Source organism: Scyliorhinus canicula, chromosome 2 (assembly GCF_902713615.1).
Source record: "Scyliorhinus canicula chromosome 2, sScyCan1.1, whole genome shotgun sequence".
Taxonomy (NCBI): Eukaryota; Metazoa; Chordata; class Chondrichthyes; order Carcharhiniformes; family Scyliorhinidae; genus Scyliorhinus; species Scyliorhinus canicula.
In genome coordinates this window covers 129,563,241-129,588,141 of record NC_052147.1, presented here as the reverse complement: position 1 = coordinate 129,588,141, position 24,901 = coordinate 129,563,241, and the positions used below count along the sequence as shown (strand labels likewise).

Here is a 24,901-nt window from a genome sequence, read left to right as displayed (position 1 = left end):
CTTACAGGGTGTAAGCTGTAGTCCAGATAGCTGTGAGAGTCAGTGAGCTTGTAGTGGATATTAGTGGATAGTCTGTTGCCGGAAATGGAGACAGAAAGATCAAGGAAAGGAAGTGAAGTGTCTGAGATTGTCCAGGTGAAAGTGATGGAGGGGTGGAAACTGGAAGCGAAGTTGATGAATTTTTCCAGGCCCGGGAGAGAGAATGACGCGGCACCAAAATAGTCATCAATGTATCGGTAAAGGAGTTGTGGCAGGGGGCCCGGATAGGCCTGGAACAAGGAATGTTCCACGTACCCCATAAAAAGGCAAGCGTAGCTAGGACCCATGCGGGTACCCAATGCTACACCTTTGATTTGGAGAAAGTGAGATGAGTTAAAGGCGAAGTTGTTGAGAGATAGAACGAGTTCAGCCAGACGGAGGAGAATGGTGGTGGATGGGAATTGTCCGGGTTTATTTTCGAGAAAGAAGCGAAGGGCTCTCAGGCCATCCTGGTGTGGGATGGAGGTGTAGAGAGATTGCACATCCATGGTGAATAGAATGCGGTTAGGGCCCACGAACTGGAAGCTGTCAATATGAAGCAGGGCATCAGAGGAATCCCGGATGTAGGTGGGGAGGGAATGGACCAGAGGAGTGAGGATGGAGTCAAGATAAGAGGAAATAAGTTCGGTGGGGCAACAGGATGCTGACACAATGGGTCTGCCGGGACAGTCCTTTTTGTGGATTTTGGGAAGTAGGTAAAAGTGGACTCTCCGGGGTTGGGGGACTATGAGGTTGGAAGCCGTAGGGGGAAGGCATCCGGAAGAAATGATGTCACTAACGGTGTTGGAGATAATGGTTTGATGTTCAGTGGTCTGGTCATGGTCCAGTGGGAGGTAAGAGGAAGTATCAGAGAGTTGGCGCTCAGCCTCTGCGAGGTAGAGGTCAGTGCGCCAGACGACAACAGCACCCCCTTTGCCGACAGGTTTGATGACAAAGTCGGGGTTAGACCTGACAGAGTGAAGAGCAGAAAGTTCAGAGAGGTTGGAATGGGTGAGGGGGGCAGAAAAATTAAGACAGCCAATGTCCTGTCGACAGTTCTCAATGAAAAGATCAAGGGCAGGTAATTGTCCCGGGGGGGGGGGGTCTACTTGGAGGCAGAATGTTGGAGGCACATGAAAGGATCAGTGGAACGGGGGGAAGATTCCTGCCCAAAGAAATGGGCACGGAGACGAAGGCGACGAAAGAAGAGTTCAACATCATGCCGAGCCCGGAATTCATTGAGGTGGGGACGTAAGGGTACAAAGCTGAGTCCTTTGCTGAGAACAGCATGCTCAGCCTCGAGAGGGGAAGGTCAGAGGGTATGGTGAACACGCGGCAAGGGCTGGGATTGGGAGAAATGGGGTACGAGGGATTGGGACTGGTGGAGGGCCTGGGATGGGCAGTGGTGTTGATACATGGAGAAATAGGGTACGAGGGATTGGGACTGGTGGAGGGTCTGGGATGGGCTGTGGTGTTGATGAGTTGTTGAAGCTTGCGTTCTTTACCATCTATAAGAAACAGGAAGAGATTCTTATCAAGACGTCGAATGATGCGAAGGATGAAACAAAACAGCCAAATGGCTGGACCATTGTTTCACACATACTTGATACTTAAAGAACAGGCTTGAGAGAGACCTTTTGAGGAACTCAAACATGGGCTTCCATGCGTGTGGTCGAGAGAGCTGAAAGAGTGAGTGCAAATGTGGTGCTAAAATCAATGTATCTGTTGCAAATCTCAATGTCGCATGCAAACTTCCGATCGGAAAACCTGTTTTAACAGTGTGTTGTTCTGTCTGCTGTAGTGGAGCTTCTGGAATACAAACATCAGCAAGAACAGATCATTACAAATAATTTACAAAATACCCTAAGAGCAGAGCAAGAACGATCAACCAAACTCCGCCAACAATTACAAACTGAACAAACTTCATTGTCCGAGCTGAAGTCAGACATGTCTGAGGTCACAGACGAACTGCAGGCTGCATTACAGACTCGACATGAACTACAACAAAATCTGCAAAATCTCAGGTTTGTAGGCTTAGACACTGACTATCCATGGGAGTGAGAAAGGGAACAACATACATTTATTTCATTTCTGTGGGCAAATAGCAAAATCAGCTGAAATTTGACTCTGCCTTTGATGGCATCAGAAAAAACTCTTGCTACTTTTCCAGCATCATGTCACAAGCTACGCAAATATGTTCAGCATTAATGTACTCTGTCACTTGGGAGCTGCTTGACAGGCAATGAGCTGCTGAGGATTTTGGGCACTAACTTGATGAAGAAGCCAGCGGTGTTCTTGTACAGTTAGCTCGAACCAACCCAAAAGTGAACAATAGGGGAGGGATCATACAGACAAATAGTTCTTATTCAGTGGCTAATGAGAGTCAGTTTTCACTTGTATCTCCCAAGATCTATGGGAATTTCTCTCAGCAGTTACAGTGCTCTTCCCAGGGAGCAGAAACCTCAATTTTCACAGATCGTAAGTTTCCTTTGGTTCAAGAAAATTCACTTTCCACTGTTGCCACTTTGTCGGCCACAAACTGATTGGGGGCGGGGGGGGGGGGGTTGGCTAATTTACTTTATTGTACAGAGAGGTTTATTTTGTCCTTCATTTAACTGACCCCATGTACACTTTGCTATCCTCTGGATCGGTCTATAATTACACTCCACCCCCTTCTTCCCTATTGTCTGTCTCCTTCTGCCAATGATGTAGTATAATGGTCTTTGAGCAACTATACAGAGCAAATTGTGATCTTAATTTTCATAAGAAGTATAGATGTCTGCGACACTATTTTTCTGACTTTCTTGCATGCTTTCTCGACTGCCAGTACACCGTCTGCATGTTGCCTTACTGTCTGATCTCATCTCCCATGCTACTTTTGTTCCTTCCGTTAAATGTTACCTCTATCATCTTTCTTTTCCAATGCGTAATTTTTAAAAATCGCACTTTCATGCCTGATTTTATCTCACAAGACCCTCCCTGTTATCCATTTTCTTGAATTGCTGCCACCTACACATGGTTGCCCTGCACTCATTTTCTGCCAGTACACATCTCAGCTCTTCTCATGTGTCTACTGCTTTCTGTTTTAGGGGAGAATTGAATGCAAAAGAGAATGAACTTTTAACTGCAGCAAAGGCATTTGAACAAGAAAGACAAAATGTACAACAGTTGCAGAACATGATGGAGAAGGAACAGTTCCACCTTAAAGAGCAGAAAGATCAAGAACGTCAAACTTACCAGGTAATTAGGAAGCACAACAGTAGTGTGTAGTTGGATCAGACCAGATCATCAAGGGCGTTACTTCATTGCTCTGTTCCTCTGTTCATGCTGAAGCCAACAATGCTATAGTTCATTGTGAAAGTTTCTAAGATCATTGGGATAACACAAAATTCTCTAAAGTTCTGCCTCTATCTTCAGCTAGAGGTGTTTAGTGGATGATCCATCTCCACCTCTTCCTGTGATCCCTAGCATCATAGATGCTAATCTTCAGCCAATTCGATGAGCTCCATGTGAAATGGAAATATCAAGAAGTGACTGAAGGGCACAGGATACTGCAAAAGGTATTGCCCTTGACAACATCCAAGCAATAGTTCTGAAGACTTGTACTCAAGGACTAGCTACAACCCTAGCAAAGCTGCTCCAGTGCAGCTGCAACACTGGCAACTACAAGAGTAGTATATAGTTGGATCAAACCAGATCATTAAGGGAGTTACTTCATAGCTCTGTTTGTGCTAAAGCCAGCAATACTATAGTTAATTGTGAAAGTTTTGAAGATCATTGGGATAACACAAAAAACTCTAAAGTTCTGCCTCTCATCTGACTATGGTGTAGGACCAGGTTTGCTAATGTTTAGAATACTAAGGTGGAGCTGATAATGTAGTACTGAAGCATTAGACAAGGCTTCAGGCAATGAGGACACATTTTAGCACAGTGATCTTTCCTGACACAGTCTCCAGAAAGCCCAACCATAGTTAAGTCTTTTGATAATTGTAGGATTTAAGCTGAGCTGGGAATGCTTGCTGCTGACAGCGTGTGTGTGCAAGTTAAAATGGTTAAATTTTTTGACACTGTGTCAATGCAGTATTGTGTCTTGCCTGAAAGGTCCACCCTGATCCACTTAAAAGTATTATTTGGGATAGGTGGGTTTGGTGGATGTGATAAATACACAGTGTACCCTGGGTTGAGGACTTCAATGCCCATCACCAAGTGTGGCTCAGTAGCAGCACTACTGACTGAACTAGTTAAGACCAAAAGGAGTATTGCCAGACTGGGTCTGCAGCAAATGGTGAGGGAACCAACAAGCAGGAAAACCGATTAAACTTTTTCCTCGCCAATCTACCTATTGCAGATACATCTATCCATAACTATTCGGGCAGGGGTCACGGGCACCACCCAGTTCTTGTGAAGACCAACTCCTCTCTTCACACTGAGCATTCCCTCTATTGTGTTTTGTGACGGTACTAAATGGGATAGATTCATAACCGATCTAGCAGCTAAAAACTGGCTATCTATGAGGTGCTGTACACCATTCGCAGCAGTGGAATTGTAACTCTACCATTACAAGGGATCAATCCTGATTTAATGAAGGGTGCAGGAGGGCATTCCAGGAGCAGCATCAGGTATGCATGTAAATGAGGTGTCAACCTGAAGAAGCTACAAAACAGGACTACCTGCATTCCAAACAACTTGGTCTAATACATGCTGCTTTTGCTAAGCAATCCCACAATCAATGGATCAGAAGTAAACTCTGCAGTCCTGCCACGTACAGTCACGAATTGTGGTGGACGAACAACAGGGGAAATGAGGCCCTGCAACCCATCATGTAGTCTTATCTTCAGCCAGAGGTGTTGAGTGGATGATCCATCTCAACCTCTTCCTGTGATCCCGAGCATCACAGATGCTAATCTGCCAATTCGATGAGCTCCATGTGAAATGGAAATATCAAGAAGTGACTAAAGGGCAAAGGATACTGCAAAAGCTATTGACCTTGACAACATCCCAGCAACAGTACTGAAGACTTGTGCTCAAGGACTAGCTGCAAACCTAGCCAAGCTGCTCCAGTGCAGCTGCACCACTGGCAACTCCTCAGCAATGTGGAAAATAGTGCAGGGATATCCTGTGCACAAAAAGCATGGCAAAACCTAACTGTCCAATCACTACCCCACCAGCTTCCTTTCAATCATCAGCAAAGTTATGTCAACAGTGCTATCAAAGCAGAACTTGCACAGCAATGGCTTATTTTGGGTTCTCTTACATCAAGGCAGACTTTGACCAAGCGTGGCACTGAGGAGCCCTGGCAAAATAGACATCAGTAGGAATCGGGGGAACATTCTCCATTGATATGAATTATACCTTGCTCAAAGAAAAATGGTTGTGGTTATTGGGCGTTAATCATCTCAATCCCAGGCCATCGCTGCAAGAGTTCCTCAGGGTCGTGTCCTAGGCTTAAACACCTTGAGCTGCTTCATCAATTACCTTCCCTCCATTATAATATCAGAAATAGGGATTTTCACTGTTCAAGCCCATACTGAAGCAGTGCATGTCCACATACAGCAAGACCGAGGTAACGTTCCGGTTTGGGCTGGCATGTGACAAGGGACATGAAGTAACAGTTCTTTCTTCATTCATAAGATATGGGGGTCACTGCCAAAGCCACCGTTTACTCTCCATCCTTACTTGAGAAGGGAATATTGAGCCACCACCTTCAACTCTTAGTTTCTGTGGTGTTGATACACCCACAGTGCTGTAAGGAGTCAAGGTCTTGACCCAACAAGATTGAAGGAATGTTGATATGTTTCCAAGTATAAATGACATGTGAATCGGGGAGGAGCATATTCACGTTTCTGCTGTCGTCATTCTTCTGGATGATAAAGGTTATGTGTGTAGAACATGCTGTTGGGGGCAGCACAAGGGTGCAGTGCACAGCACTGCTGCCTCATGATGCCAAGGGCACAGGTTCAATCCCAGCCCCAGGTCACTGTTCATGTGGAGTTTGTACATTCTCCCCGTGTCTGCGTGGGTATGACACCCCACAACCCAAAAAGACGTGCAGGGCAGGAGAATTGGCCAAGCTAAATTGCCCCTTAATTGGGAAAAAAAGAATTGGGTGCTCTAAATTTTTTTTTTTTAAACCATGCAGTTGATGAGCCTTTGTTTATTTTCTGCCAAGAATCTTGCAAATAACACACAAAATAGCTAATGTTGAAGGGAGTGAATATTTAAGGTGGTGGATGGGCTGCCAATAAACTGGGCTGCTTTGACTCACATGGAAGAAAATTCCATCATAATTCTAACTTTTGTTGTGTAGATAGTGGAATGAGAATCAGGGGAGTTACCCGGCCTCTGATATTTGCGCTATTTATTTGGCTGGGTCGGTTCAGTTTCTGGTCAGCAATGGCCCCCAAATCATTGTCGGGCAATTCAGCATTGCTATTGCTGTTGTATGTCATGAGGAGGTTTTAGTTTAGGCAGGTCCCATGGTCGCCGCAGGCTTGGAGAGCCGAATGGCCTGTTCCTGTGCTGTATTCAATTTCTTTGTTCTTCATTCATATCTGGCTGCCTCTTGAATGTATTCAATGTCTTAGCCTCAACTGCCTCCTGTGGTAATGAATTCCACAGGCTCTCCACTTATTGGGTGAAGAAATGTCTCTTCATTTCTATCCTAAATGGTCGACCCCGAATCCTCAGACTGTGACCCCTGGTTCTGGAAACACCCACCATTGGGAACATCCTCCCTGCATCCACCCTATCTAGTCCTGTTAGAATTTTATAAGTCTCTATGAGATCCCCCCTCATTCGTCTGGACTCCACTGAAAACAATCCTAACCTAGTCAATCTCTCCTCGTACATCAGTCCCGCCATCTCCTGAATCAGCCTAGTAAACCTTTGCTGCATACCCTCGAGGGCAAGAACATCCTTCCTCAGAAAAGGAGTCCAAAAGAGCACAATATTCCAGCGCGCCACAGCAAAAAAAACGCACCGACCTCCTCAGAAGACAAACACTGGACACAACCAACTGAGTACCCTTCGTCGTCCAGTACTTCCCCGGAACGGAGAAACTACGACATCTTCTTTGCATCCTTTAACACGTCATCGATGAAGACGAACATCTTGCCACGGTCATCCCCACGTTCCTACTACTTGTCTTCAAACAACCGTGCAAGCTCAAACAGAAATTTGTTTGCGGCAAACTACCCAGCCTTCAGAACAGCGACCACGGCACCACACCACACTCTGCAATCTCTGCAAGACGTGACAGATCATCGACATGGGTACCACCATTACACGTGAGAACACCACCCACCAGGTATGTGGTACATACTCGTGCAGCTCGGCCAACATCTATCTTGTACACTTCAGAAAAGGATGCCCCGAAGCGTGATACATTGGCGAGACCATACAAACGCTGTGACAACGAATGAACGGACATCGCGCGACAGTTGCCAGGCAGGAATGTTCCCGTCCAGTCGGGGAACACTTCAGCAGTCATGGGCATTCAGCCTCTGATCTTCTGGTAAGCGTACTCCAAGGCGACATTCAGGACGGCCGACAACTCCGAATCACCGAGCACAAACCTATAGTTAAGTTCCGCACACATGAGTACGGCCTCAACTGGGTTCTTGGATTCACGTCACATTACATTCATCCCCCACCATCTGTCCTGGCTTGAGACAATTCTGACCTCTTTAACCTGTGATTATCCCTCTCTCCAGTTGCTCCGTCAGGACCTATAAAGACTTAATCTGCAAAGACTCTCATTCAATGTATCGTTTTGCATCTTTGACTTTGTCTCTCTCTCTCTCTCTCTCTATCTATATATATATATTATATATTATATAATGTATTTATATATGTTTCTGGAACCCACCTCTTCAACTGTGCTCCGACAGCTACTGATTTGAAACAAACCTGTTGGACTTTCACCTGGTTTTGTAGGACTTCTTACTGTGCCCACCCCAGTCCATAGTCGGCATCTCCACATCACAATATTCTAGCTGTGTCCTCACCAAGGCCTTGTACAATTGCAGCAACGCATCCTTGCTCCTGTACTTGAAACCTCTCCCAATGAAAGCCAACATACCATTTGCCTTCTTTACTATCTGCTGCACCTGCATGCTTACCTTCAGCGACTGTTGCACAAGGACACCCAGGTCCCGCTGCACACTCCCCTCTTCCAATTTACAGCCATTCAGGTAGTATCTGCCGCCTTGTTTTTGCTTCCAAAGTGAATAACCGTACATTTATCCAAATTATACTGCATCTGCCATTGATTTGATTTGCCCATTCATCCAACCTCCAGATCATACTGAAGGATCTCTGGATCCTCGTCACAGTTCACCCTCCCACCCAACTTGGTATCCTCTGTAAACTTTGAGATGTTACATTTTGTTCCCTCGTCCAAATAATTAATATATATAGATATTGTGAATAGCTGGGGTCCCAATGCTGATCCCTGTGGCACCCCACTAGTTACTGCCTGCCAATTTGAAAAGGACCTGTTAATTCCTACTCTTTAAAAGCAAATTACTGTGGATGCAGAATCTGAAACCAAAAGACAAAGTACTGGAAAATCTCAGCAGGTCTAGCAGCATCTGTAAGGAGAGAAAAGAGCTAAGGTTTCGAGTCCAGAAGAGCCTTTACCAAAGCTAAAAGGCATATAATGTTTGAGATATTTATACTGCCAATTCCTACTCTTTGTTTCCTTTCTGCCCATCACAATACGCCTCCCCCAATCCCATGCACTCTAATCTTGCACAGTAATCTCTTATGCAGGACTTTGTCTAACGCTTTCTGAAAGTCCAAATGTACCACATCCACTGGCTCCCCCTTGTCAACTGTACTAGTTATATCTTCAAAGAATTCCAATAGGTTTGTCAACTATGATTTCCCCTTCATAAATCCATGCTGACTGTCTGATCCTGCCACTGTTTTCTAAATGCTCTGCTATAAAGTCCTTGATAATGGATTCGAGAATTTTCCCCACTACCGACGTTCGTTTTACTGTTCTATAATTCCCTGTTTTCTCTCTACCTCCCTTTTTGAATATTGGAGTGACATTAGCTACCCTCCAATCTGCAGGGACTGCTCCAGAGTCGATATAATCCTGGAAGATGATCACCAATGTATCCACTATTTCAAGAGCCACTTCTTTAAGTACTCAGGGATGTAGATTATCAAGCTCTGGGGATTTTTCAGCCTTCAATTTCCCCAGCACCATTCCTCTACTAATATTGATCTTCCTCAGTTCTTCCCTCTCACTAAATCTTGCATTCTCCAGCATTTCTGGGATCTGATTTGTGTCCTCTTTTGTGAAGGCAGAACCAAAGTATGTATTTAATTGCTCAGTAATTTCTTTGTCCCTTGTTATACATTCCCCCGTTTATACCTGTCGGAGACCTACATTCGTCTTCACCAATCTCTTTCTCTTCACGTACTTATAGAAACTCTTAGTCAGCCTTCATGTTCCCTGCAGCAATATGACATATTGCTGTTATGTTGTAGCATTGCATCTGAAGAGGAATCCTTTTTTGAACAATGTGTGCTTAAGCATGATGAAAGTGTCGAGTTGATATCTGGTGTCATTTTCTCATACAAAAATTAGAGAGGCCTGGAGGATTTCAGACATGCTGGGCGGTATTCTGCCCCCCCACGCCGGGTGGCAGAATCGCCGGGGCGCCGTGCGAGTCGCGCCACGCCACCCTGAAACCCGCACGTGATTCTCCCGCAATGTTGCAAACGGTGAGCGGCGATTCTCCGGCCCGAATGGGCCGAGCGGCGGTTCCGACACGACAGGTTCCCGTCGGCGCCTTCCACCCCTTGTCGCTGCCGGTGGGAACTGTGCGGGAATGCTGGGGGGAGGGGGGGATTCAGATGGGGCCTGCCCCCCCCGATCGGGGCGCACCGATCGGCGGGCCGGCCTCTCTTTCCCCCCACCCCCTTCCCCTGGGCCTACCTCCTTCCGCGGCCGGCCCCAGAACACCGGCGCCATGTTGGTGAGGGGCCGGCGCGTGTGAGAAGTTCCCCACGCATGCGCAGGGTGGCGTGGCCCAACTGCGCATGCGCAGGACTGAGCTGCCCGAACTGCGCATGCGCGGGTTGGCGCAATGCCCATTTGGCGCCGCATAGGGATGCTGGAGTGGCGTAAACCACTCCAGCACCGTGCAGGCCCCCTATGGGGGCCAGAATAGGTCGTGCCCGGGCTCTGTTCCTTCACGACGGCGCGGGCACTTAATCCTGGGAGCGGAGAATCCCGCCCGCTATAATTTGTTCAAAACTGCAAAGAGAAATAAACTAGAGAACTATAGCCCAAATGACCTAAAGTCTTTAAGAGCCAGTAATCTGGGACAAAATTGTTTGTAACTTCAAAAATATGGGCTACCAGCATGGATTTGTTAAACAAAATCAATGCTTGAATAACTTGATTGAATTATTTGATGGCAGAGGATTGTTGAGGGCAGTTGTTATGGACTAGGTGGCTTAGAGAACCCCAAAGGGGCAATTTAACATGGCCAATTCACCTAACCTTCACATAGAATAGAATAGAATTCACAGTGCAGAAGGAGGCCATTCGGCCCATCGAGTCTGCACCGGCTCTTGGAAAGAGCACCCTACCCAACGTCCACACCTCCACCCTATCCCCATAACCCAGTAACCGCACCCAACACTAAGGGCAATTTAGCATGGCCAATCCACCTAACCTGCACATCTTTGGACTATGGGAGGAAACCGGAGCACCCGGAGGAAACCCACACACACACGGGGAGGATGTGCAGACTCCGCACAGACAGTGACCCAAGCCGGAAGCGAATCTGGGACCCTGGAGCTCTGAAGCAATTGTGCTATCCACAATGCTACCGTGGTGCCCAAATCTTTGGGCAAATCTACCCACATCTTTGGGATGTGGGGATGAAACCCACTTGAACAGGGGAGAATGTGCAAACTCCACACGGACAGTGACCCTGGCTGGGATTGAATCCGGGTCCTCAGTGCCGTAGGCAGCAGTGCTAACCATTGTGCCACCGTGCCACCCTAACTTATTTGAACTCTTGTCACTCCTGAAACTAATCTCCTTGGACACTAGCTTTGTGGAATCAGTCATCAATTATGCACTGAGAACAAAAAGTGCAAGAAACTTCATTACTATTGATATCGCGGTCGATCCGCAGGCTTTCAGACATGATGCATCTCATTTTTTGGCTACAAATATTTTTTTTTAAATTTAGAGTAGCCAATTATTTTTCTTTTCCAATTAAGGGGCAAGTTAGCATGGCCAATCCACCTAAACAGCACATCTTTGGGTTGTGGGGGTGAAACTCACGCAGACATGGGGAGAATGTGCAAACTCCACACGGAGAGTGACCCAGGGCCAGGATTTGAACCCGGGTCCTCAGCAGCGCAGTCCCAGTGCTAACCACTGCGCCACATGCAGTCCTGGCTACAAATACTGAAACATTACAGAAAAAGAATGCCAAGGATTTAGATCAAATGCATTATGTGCACTTTTTAACTAGATGGCGAGGAGTGAAAGGTTGGAATTTGGAGTTCTGTGTTGGTATTGTATGGGATCTCTTGTGATGGAATAGCTTTGTTCTACATAATTTGGAGAACATCATAAGTTCCTCGATATTGGTGTTGAAAATTATAATGAATGAGTAAATTCTGTCTTTTTCTTAATCTCAGAAACTGCAGAAAGTTCTGGAGGAGCAACATTTGCAAAATCATCAGTTGTCTGTTGCCTTCGAAAAAGAGCAGATGGCAAACAGCAGCAGCCAGAAAGAAATTGAAACCAAGTTATTGCACACTGAATCACTGCTATTGCAGGAGCACAAGAAACTGGCAGATACTCACGATCTACTGAAAATTGAGAGAAATCACTCATCAGAATTGAGTGATTCCTTGGATCGTGAACGTACTCGGTCAGAACAGCTATACCAACGTCTGAATTCCCGCCATGATGAAACTGCTACTCAGGAGCGTGCCTTTATAAAAGAGTTGCAGAATCAGCTCGAGGATGAAAGGAAGAGGACTGTCGAACTTGCTACTATGATTGAGAAAACGCAACAGCAAGCTATTACAGCAAAACGGAACTTTGAAGATGAAATCCAACTGTCCCGCCAAGATACTCAGAAAGAACGGGAAGTCAGCTCCAAACTCCGATCTATGCTTGAATCCATCCAGGCTCAGGTACAGGAGCTCAACCGCTTGCTGGAGTCTGAAAGGCAGCATAGTCTTCGCCTGCAGACTGAGCGAGAAAGGCTTCAAGCTAATATTCTGGCAGCCAAAGAAAAGGAGCGAAATAAGGATGATCAGAGGGATCGAGAGAGGAGACAGGAGAGGCGAGAGTTAGCTGACCATGAACAAGAATATGAAATGGTGAAAGACCGAATGGTAAGTAACAAATCAGTTGATTACTAAAGTAAAGTTATATTAAAATTCCAAACTAAGCTGTTGAATATAGTTTTGATTTTTGCTTAAATGTTTTTTTTTAAACAAACGTTTCACAGTAGCTTCCATTTATATGATACCTTAGCATCTCAAGATTGGAGAGTGACATATGTGACACGGATATATTGATTTTGAGAAATCTTTTGACGAAGTGCCAGAAAAAAAGGCTGGTTATCAAAATTGAGGCTCATGGAACAACAGAGCAAGTGTCAGCTTGGTTAAAAAAAATTAGCTTCCAAACAGAAAACTGAATTGTGGTGAATGGTTGTTTTCAGAATGGTGGATAATAGACTTTGACGTTCCCTCAAGGTTCAGTGCTTGGACAGGGTTTTTTTGATACATGATTGGGTGGTGCAGTGGTTAGCACTGCTGCCTCACAGTACCAGGGGCCTGAGTTCAATTCCCACCTTGAATGACTATCTGTATGGAGTTTGCACTTTATCCCCGTGTCTGCATTGGTTTCTTCCGGGTGCTCCGGTTTCCTCCCACAGTCCAAAGATGCGCAGGTTAGGTGGATTTGACATGCTAAATTTACCTTGGGCCAGAGATAAAGTGGCCTTTCAAAGGGTCGGTGCAGACTTGATGGGCCTAATGACCTCTTTCTGTTCTGTAAGGATTCTATCATTTGGATATTGGAGTACAAAAGTAATTTGTCAATGATGATGAAATTGGAGGTGTGGCAAACAAGATGATACGAATTGCCTGCAACAAGGATATAGGTAGGCTAAAAGAATAGGCAGATAAATGGCAGATGGAATTTAATACAGAGAAGTGATGCCTCCCTCTATCCTTTCAGCCCTTATGGATGTTATAGATGGAATATAGTCTGAATGACACAGTTCTAAACAATGTACAGGACAGGGATCGGGTGTTCAAAGATTTTTTTTTTTAATAAATTAAATTTAGAGTACCCAATTATTTTTTTCCAATTAAAGGGCAATTTAGCGTGGCCAATCCACCTACACTGCACATTTTTGGGTTGTGGGGGCAAAACCCACGCAAACACGGGGAGAATGTACAAACTCCACACGGACGGTGACCCAGAGCCAGGATCGAACCTGGGACCTCGGCGCCGTGAGGCTGCAGGGCTAACCCACTGCGCCACCATGCTGCCTGGGGGGTGTTCAAAGATCTTAACAGATCTTTGAAGATGGCAGGGCAAATTGAGTGAGCGGTTAGAGAAACATGGGATTTTGGGCTTGTATTGAGTATAAAAGCAGAGAAATTATTACGAACCTATATAAAGCCGCTTATGGCAAATTAGATAGTAGATGCTCTAGTGTCAATTTTCCAAAATTCGGTTGATTATAGAATGGTTCCATCTGACTAGAAAGTAGAAAATATAACCTCTCCATTCACGAAGGGAGGGAGGCAGAAATTTTAGGCCGGTTGGCTTGGTGTCTGTTGTGGGAAAGGTGTTAGAATTGATCATTAGGAAAGTTGTATCTGAGCAATTGGAAAAACTTAGGGTAGTGGGAAGAGTCAAAATGGTCATGTGAAAGGGAAATCATGTTTAACCGATTTATTAGAGTTCTTTGAAGGAGTAATGTGCTGTGAATGAAGGAGAGCCTGTAGATGCACTGTACTTCGATTTCCAGAGGCATTTGATAAGGTGCTACTTCAAGGGTATTGCGGGAACTAAAAACTCATGCTGTCAGAGGCACGATGTTCACCTGGATAGATTGGCAGGCTGGCAGAAAACAAGAGGATGCATAAATACATCTTTGGTCTGATTGGCAGATGTGACAAGTGGAGTCCCGCAGGGGTCTGTGTTGGGGCCTCAACGTTTTACAATTTATGTCAAAGATTTAGATGAGGAAGCAAAAGCATGTGAACTAAATTTGCAAACCATACTAAGATAGGTGGGAAAGTATGTTTTTAAAAAGTCATAAGGGGCGGGATTCTTGGTCCTGCCGCACCCATTTGCTGGTGCGAAGCGCCCCTACCGGCAGCGGGATCTTCTGTCCCGGCAGCCAGCTAATGGGGTTTCCCATTGTGGGCATCCCCACATCGTCGTGAAATCTGCGGGCATGAGTGCACTGCCGGCTAAGCGGAGGATCCCGCCGACGGAAAATCCAGCCCAAGAAGTTTGCAAACGGATATAGATCGGATGAGTGAGTGGGCAAACATCTGGCAGATGAAGTGTATGTGGGGAAATGTGAAGAAGTTCACTCTGATAGGAAGAATAAAAAAAGCAGAGTATTACTAAAGTAGAGAACGACTGCAGAATTCTGATGTGCAGAGGGTTCTAGGTGTTCTTGTGCATGAGTCTCAATAGGTTAGTATGCAGGTACAGCATGTAATGTGGAAGGCTAATGGAATGCAATCCATTATTACAAGAGAAATTGTACACAAGTTATGTTTGCTATGCTTCAGTTATCCAGGGCATTGGTGAGACCACATCTTGACGACTGTGTGCAGTTTCGATCTCCTTTAAGGAAGGTCGTGAATGCGTTTGAACTGCTTCAGAGGAGGTTTACTACATTGATACCTGGGATGAGTGGGTTGTCTTATGAGGATAGGTTGGACAGGGTCGGTTTGTTTCCACTGGATTTTAGAAGAGTGAGAGGTGACTTGAACTTCATAGAATTTCATAGAATTTACAGTGCAGAAGAAGGCCATTCGGCCCATCGAGTCTGCACCAGCTCTTGGAATGAGCACCCTACCCAAGCCCATACTTCCACACTTCCACCCTATCCCCATAACCCAGTAACCCCACCTAACACTAAGGGCAATTTGGACCCTGAGGGCAATTTAGCCTGGCCAATTCACCTATATGAGATCCTCAATGGTCTTGGCAAGATAGATGTGGAATGGATGTTTCCTCATATGGGTGAGTTCAGAATTGGGGATTTAAAATTAGGGATCACCCTTGTAGGAGAGAGATGAGGAGAATTTATTTCTATGACCGTTGTGCAACTTTGGAACTCTGTCTTAGAAGTGGGTGGAAGCAGGGTCACTGAATATTCTTAAGGCAGGGGTAGATGAATTCTTGTTAGTAAGGGAATCAAAGGTCATCAGAGTAAGTCGGGAACGTTGAACGCAAAACTCTAAAAGATCCACTGTGATCTTGTTGAATGATGAAACGAGGTGCTGATTGACGACCTCTTATTTCATATGTTCATATAAATCTTGGGTTAGGCCATAGCTAGATATTGTATCCAGTTTTAAAGCTTTGGACAAGGGATGAAGGGGTGATGTGAGGGAGAACTTTATTTTTAATGTAGCGAGTGTTAATGGTCTGTAACTCACTACCTACAACAGAGTGTTGGAAGTGAAAGCAAAGAGTGATTTCAAAAGGATATAGGATAGGCACTTGTGAGGAAATAAACTTGCAGAGCTACTGGAGTAGAGCAGGGGAATAGGACTGATTGGATTGCTGTACAGAGAGCCAGCATGACCACAATGGGCCAAATGGCCTCCTGTTCGAAATGACTCTAAACATTATGGTTGCAGCTGTTCTTGTACTTTTTTTACTCTTTTGACTCCTAAACAGCATGAGTTAGAATTGCAGCACCAACGCGATCAACAGCAGATAAGAGAACTTCAGAAGATGCTTGCAGACCTAGAGGAGCAGGAACGCAAACTTCTGACCCGCAAGAGGCAACGAGGAGAACCTGAAAGTATCCTGGTGAAATGCAACCAGAATGGTGCCACCCATGGTATGGAAGGCAATACAGTAAATATCCAGCAGCACCAAGAGTGCACACAGCAACAATTCCTGCAGTTGACTGTTCGGCTTAAAGAATTGCTTCACCGATCTGAACACAGGTATGTGTTTACACATGAAAGCGAGAGTATCTATGTGAGAGTCACTAAACTAAACAGTTTGGGTGGATTGGAAGCCCATAGTAAGTTTTGCTTTTTATGTAAATTTATCACTTGTAAATATTGCAGTTTGGATTTCTCCTTTCGGTCCAAAATTATGAATTTTCTTCTGGTTTGGATCGAAGGTGGCAATCCTGAACCTGAGCCACTGAGGGAGAACAGTACTTTGGGGAAAAAACAGGCACTCTATTTAGTTATGAGTGTGTGAAAAGCTGTGCTGCATACCAGCTATTGTGTGCTGCTCAGAACTGAAAGAATTTGAATTTCTGGACCAAATCAGTTCAGTTAATTTGTCGTGTGCTATTTTAATAAACATAAGTTAGAATGGAAAAAAGTCAGTCAAATCTTCTGGTACAGCAATGCTCAACAGCAACCTTTTCTATTAAATCTTGGTGCTGAAGTTTGAAGCGCGTTAGTTGTCGCGCTAAATTAACAATGTTTCTTTATCAGAAAATCATTATGGCTGATCTGCTCTTTGCTAAACTAATCCCACTTCCCAGTTCTTTTTTGTTCCCCATCCTGTTTCTTCCTCTGGTTCATATATTTCTTCATCGCAGAAACAACAACCTCAACAATCTTTTTTCCAATGTTTTGCTGCATAAATAAATTTCTCTTCAGTTTTGTGTCTTCTCAGTGATGGTTTTAAATTGTAACCAATTTCCTAACTAGATCAAATAGTTTTTCTCATTAATTCTAAACGCTTCACAATTAAAGAAAAACTCTATTTAAATGCCTATTGTGCTTCCAGTGCAAATGTGAAAAATGTCATTATATCTGCATTCTCATCTCATATGTATTGTTTCCTAACCGTATCATCATACAAATAAGTTGCTTCAAGGCAGCATGTGTTCTATAATCATGTGCACAAATTATGATCGAGCACATTTTTTTGTACAAATTCCTCATTATTTCTGTTGTTGGTACAATTTATAAAACCCAGAGGGGTGTTGGAGAAAGGAAGACTCCAGAGATCCCAGCTCTCCCCGAGAACCCAGGTTTATAGAATCATTGAATTCCTACAATGCACAGACAGTCACCTAGGGTCTGAATCGAACCAGGGTCCCTGACGCTGTGGGGCCACAGTTGTTCTCTGTTATTATCACCCTGATTCTGCCTAAGTTGAAAATGTAGTTACTGTGGGCTTCAACTTATTCCAGCATCACCTCTTTGCAGGAATCAAACTCCATTTCACCCAAGTATTAATTCAAGAAAAGAAAGCGACTGTCCAACTGCACTTCAAATGCTGAGGTCCTATTGAATCAAAAATTTCAGGCAGTTCTCACTCCACTGGTGTTTCACTCTAGTACTGGACCATGTTTATCACTTCATAAAAGGCACTTGAATAGGTCGTGGTCATTCATTTCGTTGTTTTTAGGATGCAAATGTATGCTGTAATGCTGTATGCAAATGCACTTATAATAACTCATTTTCTTTGAAACCAATAGCAATTTCTAAAGGAAATGAATAGGCTTCAGGCAATTGTTTTTAGCATATCTTCACACTCTCACTTTTTCTACCCTTGGGGCAAGTGATAGAAGGATTCCTGAACTGATTATCAACCTGTTGAACCGTGATGAATGCTCCTTCTGTGACCAGCAAGTCCTGGTGTTAGACTTGAACCCAAAGCTGATCCAGTGGTAGGGATTCTACCACTACACCAAAAGGCCTCCTAAACAATTAATGAAGGCGTGTATGCATAAGTCAAAGGCTGTATATAAATTTAATTATTTTCCCCTTGCGAAGGTAACCCTTCCCCATCATTAATTTTATCCTACTTCTCCTTCAATCCCTACTTTCCCCTTTTCTTTCCTTCCATCTTTCCTTCGCTGGTTGCACTGATCTATAGATAATTTTCAAGGGAAACCTTTTCTGTAGGTTGGAGAATAGAGAAGCACTTCCTGTAACACCTGTGTATGCAGTTCACATTTTTCAAAAATAATGTGAAAAAAACCATTTCAGCACATGTGCCTTCTGTGATGAATGTAAGAAATTGTCATTTTATATTTTGGGTTTTTTGCATACAGACAAGTATGTCTGCTAGAGCTGTGATTAAATGTGAGGCAATCAGAGAATTTTGCAGAGGAAATGTTTTGCTCATGGATATTTAAAAACATTTTACGGGCAGTAGGTGGCGCAGTGGGGAGCACAGCTGCCTCACGACGCCAAGGTCCCAGGTTCGATTCCGGCTCTGGGTCACTGTCCGTGTGGAATTTGCACATTCTCCCGTGTTTGTGTGGGTCTCACCCCCACAACCCAAAGTTGTGCAGGCTAGGTAGATTGGCCACACTAAATTGCCCCCTAATTGGAAAAAATGAATTGTGTACTCTAAATATGTTAAAAAAAACATTTTACCTCTTTGCAGATAGAGAGAGCTAATGTAATGTAACAGTTTGCGTCCAGCTAAATAAGTCAAGGCACATCTTGTAACATGAAACAAATGATTGCTGTGAGATTTGAGTGCAGCTGGTGTAGCTAGTGGGTGGGGCCTGGTCTGTCTGGACAAAGGAATTGCTTCCAGGACAAGCAAAATGAGATTAACCGTAAAACTATTTCTTTGTTGCTAATGTGTTTAATTCTGTGTTTAAATTAAAGTTTATTTTAATGTAAAATGTACTTATTGGCCAGTGTTATCACTCCTGGGATGTAGTAGCTGTTCTTCAGTTTTACAAAATAAAGATAGTTGGGTTCTCATCCGGGATGGTAACATTTCAAATAAACCATGTTCATCTACTCTTAGGGGGCTGGAAGGTCACATAAAGACTGAAGATATAAGAGACCTGTTAAAGATCCTGATTGAGTCAAACTATGATTCACAGCAATTTCTTTCTAGCACACAGGTAAGTGAGGTTAAAAGCAACCAAAAGTGAGTGACTGTTGAGATGGGTAGATATGTGGGGCGCAATTCTCCCAACAGGAGACTAAGTACCGACGGCGGAGTGAAAACCGGAGTGTTTCACTCCGGCGTCGGAGGCCGCTCCTCGCCCCCTATTCTCGTAAATGACGCGGCCGGCAGCGCTTAAATAACGTCTCATGCGCAGGTTGCCAGCTCCAACCCGCGCATGCGCGGTTGCCGTCCTCCCCACGGGCGCACCGCAAGACATGGACGAGTGATCTTGCAGGGCGGCGGGGGAAAAGAGTGCGTCTTTTGGAGACGCCGGCCCGCCGATCGGTGGGCACCGATCGCGGGCCAGACCCCCACTGAGCACCCCTCTGGTGCTCGATCCTCTCCCCCCCCCCCCCCTCCCCCCAAAAGCAGGCCGCATACGCAGCGTTCGCACGCTGGCAGCGACCAGGTGTGGTTGGCACCGGCTTGAACCGGTCGGATTGGGCAGGCCGCTCGGCCCATCCGGGCCGGAGAATCGCCGCTCGACCGTTGGAAACGGCGAGCGGCGATTCTCCGAGCGCCCTGTCGTAAAACTCGGCACGCCATTTTGGGGAGGGGTGGGTGCGAGAATCGCGTGTGGGTGCCAGGGTGGCGTGGCGGGAATCGCCTGGCACTCTCGCGATTCTCCCACCCGGCGTGGGGGTCGGAGAATCACGCCCGTGATGTCTGAAAAGATGAATCTGATTTCTTCCCTATTTGTTAATGCAAACCAGAATTGGGCCATTATTTGAAAGGCCAATCAGCAGAAAAGTGTTGACTTTGAACACAGTAAGTCTCCAAATGAAGCAAAGCCCATATCCCAAAGTCTCTATTTCTGTCTGTGCTGGTAGATTACCTCTTATTCCTCATTTGCTATTCATTCACTGTTGCTGGATCAAAATCCTGGAACTCATTTCTTACGTCAAACCATGCGACGTATTTAATTTATCTCCATGGCTGCCCTTGGTTGGCCCATTTAGGAACATAGGAACAGTTATTTCCAAACATCTCCTAATTTGGGGGAGATGATGTTATAGTGGTAATGTTCACTAGTAATCCAGTGACCCAAGCTAATGCTCTGGGTACGTGGGATCAAATCCCATTATGCCAGCTGGTGGAATTTAAATGCAAGTAATGCAATCCAGAATATGAAGTTAGTGCGTTACTGAGACTATCATTTGTTGTAAAAATTTATCTGGTTGATTAATGTCTGATTCGGGAACAAAATCTGCCATCCTTAGCTGGTCTGGCCTTCATGTGACTCCAGATCCACAACAAAGTGGTTGACTCTTAACTTCCCTCTAAAATGGCTTAGTTCAAGGGCAATTGGGGGTGGGCAACAAATACTGGCCTTGCCAGTGACCATCATCACATGAATGAAATTTTAAAAATAATCTGGATTTAACATATTTTCACATCCTCTTTGACAAGGTTCCAGAGGGCTGGAGGATAGCCAATGTTGTTCCCTTGTTTAATAAAGGAAGTAGGGATAATCCAGCAAATTTATAGGCCAGTGAGCCTGACATCAGTGGTGGGGAAGCTTTTGGAAAAGATACTGGGGACAGGTTATATTCACATTTGGAGAAAAATGGACTAGTTCCTGACGGGCAGCACGGTTTTGTATGGGGGAGATCATGTCTCACCAGCTTGATTGAATTTTTTGAAGAGGTGACAAAGAAAATTGATGAGGGAAGAGCTGTGGGTGTAATTTATACGGACTTAAGAATGGTGTTTGACAAGGTCCAACATGGCAGACTGGAACAAAAATCATATGGGATTTGGGATGACTGGCTAGATAGATACAGAACTACCTTGGTTATAGAAGACAGGTGGCGAGGTGTTTTTCAGAATGGAGATCTATAGCTAGTGGTGTTCCGCAGGAATCAGTGCTGAGACCTCTGTTGTTCGTAATATATATAAATGATCTGGAGGAAAATGTGGGTGGTCCCATTAGTATGTTTGCGGATGACACGAAGATTGGCAGAGTTGTTGACAGTGCTGAGGATTGTCAGAGGATACAACAGGATATAAATTGGAGACTTGGCCACAGAAATGGCAGATGGATTTTTATCTGGACAAATATGAGGAGATGCATTTTGGAGGATAAAATCTAGGTATGAATTATACTGTAACTGGCAGAACCCTTAGAAACATTAACATAGTGAGGGATCTGGATGTGCAGGCCTACGGTTCCTTAAAAGTGGCAACACAAGTAGCCAAGGTGAAGGCATGCTTGCTTTCATCAGCCGGAGCATTGAGTAGAGGAGTTGGGAAATCATGTTGTAGCTATATAAAACCATGGTTAGGCTAAACAGCTGGCTTGTAATCCAGAACAAGGCCAGCAGCACGGGTTCAATTCCCATACCAGCCTCCCTGAACAGGTGCCGGAATGTAGCGACTAGGGGCTTTTCACAGTAACTTCATTGAAGCCTACTTTTGACAAGAATCGATTTTCATTTCCTTTGGAGTATTGCGTGCAGTTCTGTTCACCACATTATCAGAAGAACGTGGAAGCTTTGAAGAGAGTGCAAAGAAAGTTCACCACGGTGTTGCTTGGTCTCGAGGGTGTTGGCTATGAGGAGAGGTCGAATAAAATAAGATTGTTTTCATTGGAAAGATGGAGGCTGAGGGGAGACCTGATAGAGGTCTACAAAATTGTGAGAGGCAGAGATAGAGTCAATAGCCGGAGGCTTTTTCCAGGGGTGGAAGTGTCAGTTACAAGGGGGCACAGGTTCAAGGGGAAAGGTTTAAGGGAGATGTGCGCAATACGTTTTTCATGTAGAGTGGTGGGTGTCTGGAATGTGCTGCCAGATGATCTGGTGGAAGCAGACACATCAGCAAATTTGTAAGAGGCATCTGAATGGGTGCATGAATAAGGAGGAAATAGAGGGATACGGACCGAGTAAGGGCAGAAGTTTTTTTTTTCAGTTGGGGCATCATGATGGACACAGGTTTGGAGGGCTGAAGGGCCTGTTCCTGTGCTGTATTTTCCTTTGTTCTCATAGATCCTGAGAGATGATGGTTAATGAAGGTAGTGCATCTGATTTGATATATATGGACTTTCAAAAGTAGGTTGGTAATAGACATGTTTAAGCCGAGATAATTAGAGTACAGCGTGATTCTGAAATTGGCATTGGACTGAAAGTAAGAATCAAATTTGAAAGAGAGCTGGCACGAACACAAAACCCTGAACTGTCTCTTCTGTGCTGTGAACATTCTGTGAGGAGTGGTGCAAGATTGTTTTTAGACAAGCAGAGGGAGTAGGTTGATGTCCCTCCCTTTGTGGGGTCAGTATGGCCACTGTTCCCATTGATACATATTAATGACTTGGACTTGAATAGAAAGGACATAATTTCAACATTCAAAATATAATGGCAGTGAGAACTTCAGGAGGATGTGGACAGACTGGTGCCAGATGCAGTCACGTGGCAGATGCAACTTGATGCAGGGAAGTGTAAAGTGATCTAATTTGGAAGGGGCAATGAAGAGAGGCTCTATAAACTATATGGTATAGTTTTGAAGGAGATGTGTGCAAAGTGATACGGATTTATGTACACAAACTGGCAGAACAAGTTGAGAAAGCTGTTTAAAATATACATTAGATCTTTGGCTTTATAAATTGAGGTGTGGAATAAAAAAGTAAGAAAACTATGATAAATCTTATAAATCAATGGTAGGTCCCAGCTGGAGTGTGTCCAAGACGTTGGAGAGAGTGCAGAGCAGATTTGCTAGAATGGTCCAAGGAATGAGGGACATAAATCAAGAGGCTCAAGATTTTCTCCTTGGGCAGAGAAGTTTGTGGAGATTTAACAGAGGTGTTCAGAACCTGAGCGTTTTTAATGGAGTAAATAGGAAGAAACTGTTTTCACTGGCAGGAGAGTCAGTAACAAGAGGAAGATTTAAGGAGGAGGCAAAATCCCTTTAAGTAGTTTACATAACTCGATTGGATCCCCTTTCATCCTTCTAAACTCCAGCAAATATAAGCCCAAACTGATTAATATCTCCTTACACGTCAACTCTTTCATCCCTAGAATCAATCTGGTGAACCTCCTCCGAACTGCCTCCAATTCCACCACATCCTTCCTCAAATAAGGAGACCAAAACTGGACACAATACCCCAGACGTCGTCTCACCAACACCCTACACAATTGCAAAAACACTTGTCTACTTTTATATCCAGTCCTTCCGCAATAAACACTAACATTCCATTTGCCTTTTTAATTACGTGCTGTACCTGCATTCCGACTTTCTGCAATTCATGAAGACAGCCAGATCCCTCTGCCTAGACGCATTTTGAATCTGCTTTCCATTTAGATAATCTGTCTTTTATTTTTTTGGCCTAAATGGATAATCATAATGGGTTAATCAGCCATTTGCTTGGTGTCATTTCAGTTATTGTTGTCCTTATCCTGAATAGCTGATGTCATGCTACTAGGTATTTTTCCTTCAAAACAGCCAAGTTCTGGAAATTATTTGCACTTGAAATGAATTGCAATGGTTTTACTGTGAGAGGCTGTAACAAGTTACTTTTAGGAAAGTCCAATTCACTTTCTTCTTCCGATTTGCTGCCTTTTTCCTGAGCTTTGGAATAATTACTTGTCATCTGTTCAAGATCAGTTAGTAACAGATCTATTCGGTAGCAGTTGTTTATCATTTCTTCATAATCAGAATCCAAATTGGATTCAGAGCTCTTGTCTGAATCTTCATCATTGTTATTACTATTCGATTCAGAGCCTTCTTTCTTAGGATTACCTTCAGTTTTTGACTTCTCGGAATCTGGTTTTCGAATATATTCTATCTTTGACAAATTTCTGTGAGGAATCATTCTCGTCGAGATAATTTCATCAGTATCAACAGAATCAAATTCATTACCATTGTCATTTGATATGTGATTCATGTCGAGCAACATTTTCTTTGAGTCATTTAATGCCCAATTAGTTTTCCTAATTCCCACCTGAGCTGCCATTGGTCTCCCATGTGCTATCTGCAGTACTTCCCTCGAACTGCCTGTAATTATGAATGAAGCTACAACCTTCACTCCTGCCAAAGTATTCCCCAAAAGTAAGTCTACTCCGTCCGCTGGTAACTCCTTAACCACTCAGACAACTACTAATCCTGACACTTAATTGTACTTTATATAATAGAACTAGGATGTAATCTCCACCTACCCCCTTCATTAATACCTTAGCTTTCATTGAACTCTGAGGGAAAACCATACCCTTCTCCCATAAGAGAGTTTGCATAGCACCTGTATCCCTTTAAATAGTTATAGGTTTGGCTACCTCGGGTGAGGACAATGGGGTAATCTTCAGCTTTGACCAAAGTGCTCCATATCTCTCATCAAGACCTTGGAGAGAATGCAGAGGAGATTTGCTAAAATGATCCAAAGAATGAGGGAATTAAATTAAGAGACTCAACCTTGGGCAGAGAAGTTTTAAGTGGAGATTTAACAGAGGTGTTCAGAATCTGAGCGCTTTTAATGGATTAAATAGGAAGAAACTGTTTTCACTGGCAGGAGAGTCAGTAACAAGAGGAAGATTTAAGGAGGAAGCAAAATCCCTTTTAGTATTCATCGGGCGGACTGCACCGTGTCATCAAGCAAAGCGAAGGGTGGAGGGGTTTGCCTCCTCGTCAACTCCGCCTGGTGCTTGGATGTGGCGACCTGCTGCTCCCCGGACCTGGAACACCTGACCGTGAAGTGCCGCCCATACTACTTCCACATGAGTTAATTTCAGCCATTATCACAGC

At 44.4% G+C, this 24,901-nt stretch overlaps 1 protein-coding gene across 5 annotated transcripts in view; it reads left to right on the top strand.

Annotated features, from left to right (window-relative positions):
- The window catches only part of pcnt (pericentrin), a 352,612-nt gene that overhangs the window by 290,872 nt on the left and 36,839 nt on the right, over positions 1-24,901 (top strand). For all 5 annotated transcript variants that reach the window (XM_038786588.1, XM_038786581.1, XM_038786572.1 and 2 more), the window contains 5 exons: positions 1,820-2,042; positions 3,108-3,258; positions 11,698-12,405; positions 15,959-16,233; positions 19,028-19,127. In XM_038786588.1, the coding sequence (XP_038642516.1) occupies positions 1,820-2,042; positions 3,108-3,258; positions 11,698-12,405; positions 15,959-16,233; positions 19,028-19,127 (1,457 nt within the window). The remainder of the gene's footprint in view (positions 1-1,819; positions 2,043-3,107; positions 3,259-11,697; positions 12,406-15,958; positions 16,234-19,027; positions 19,128-24,901) is intronic.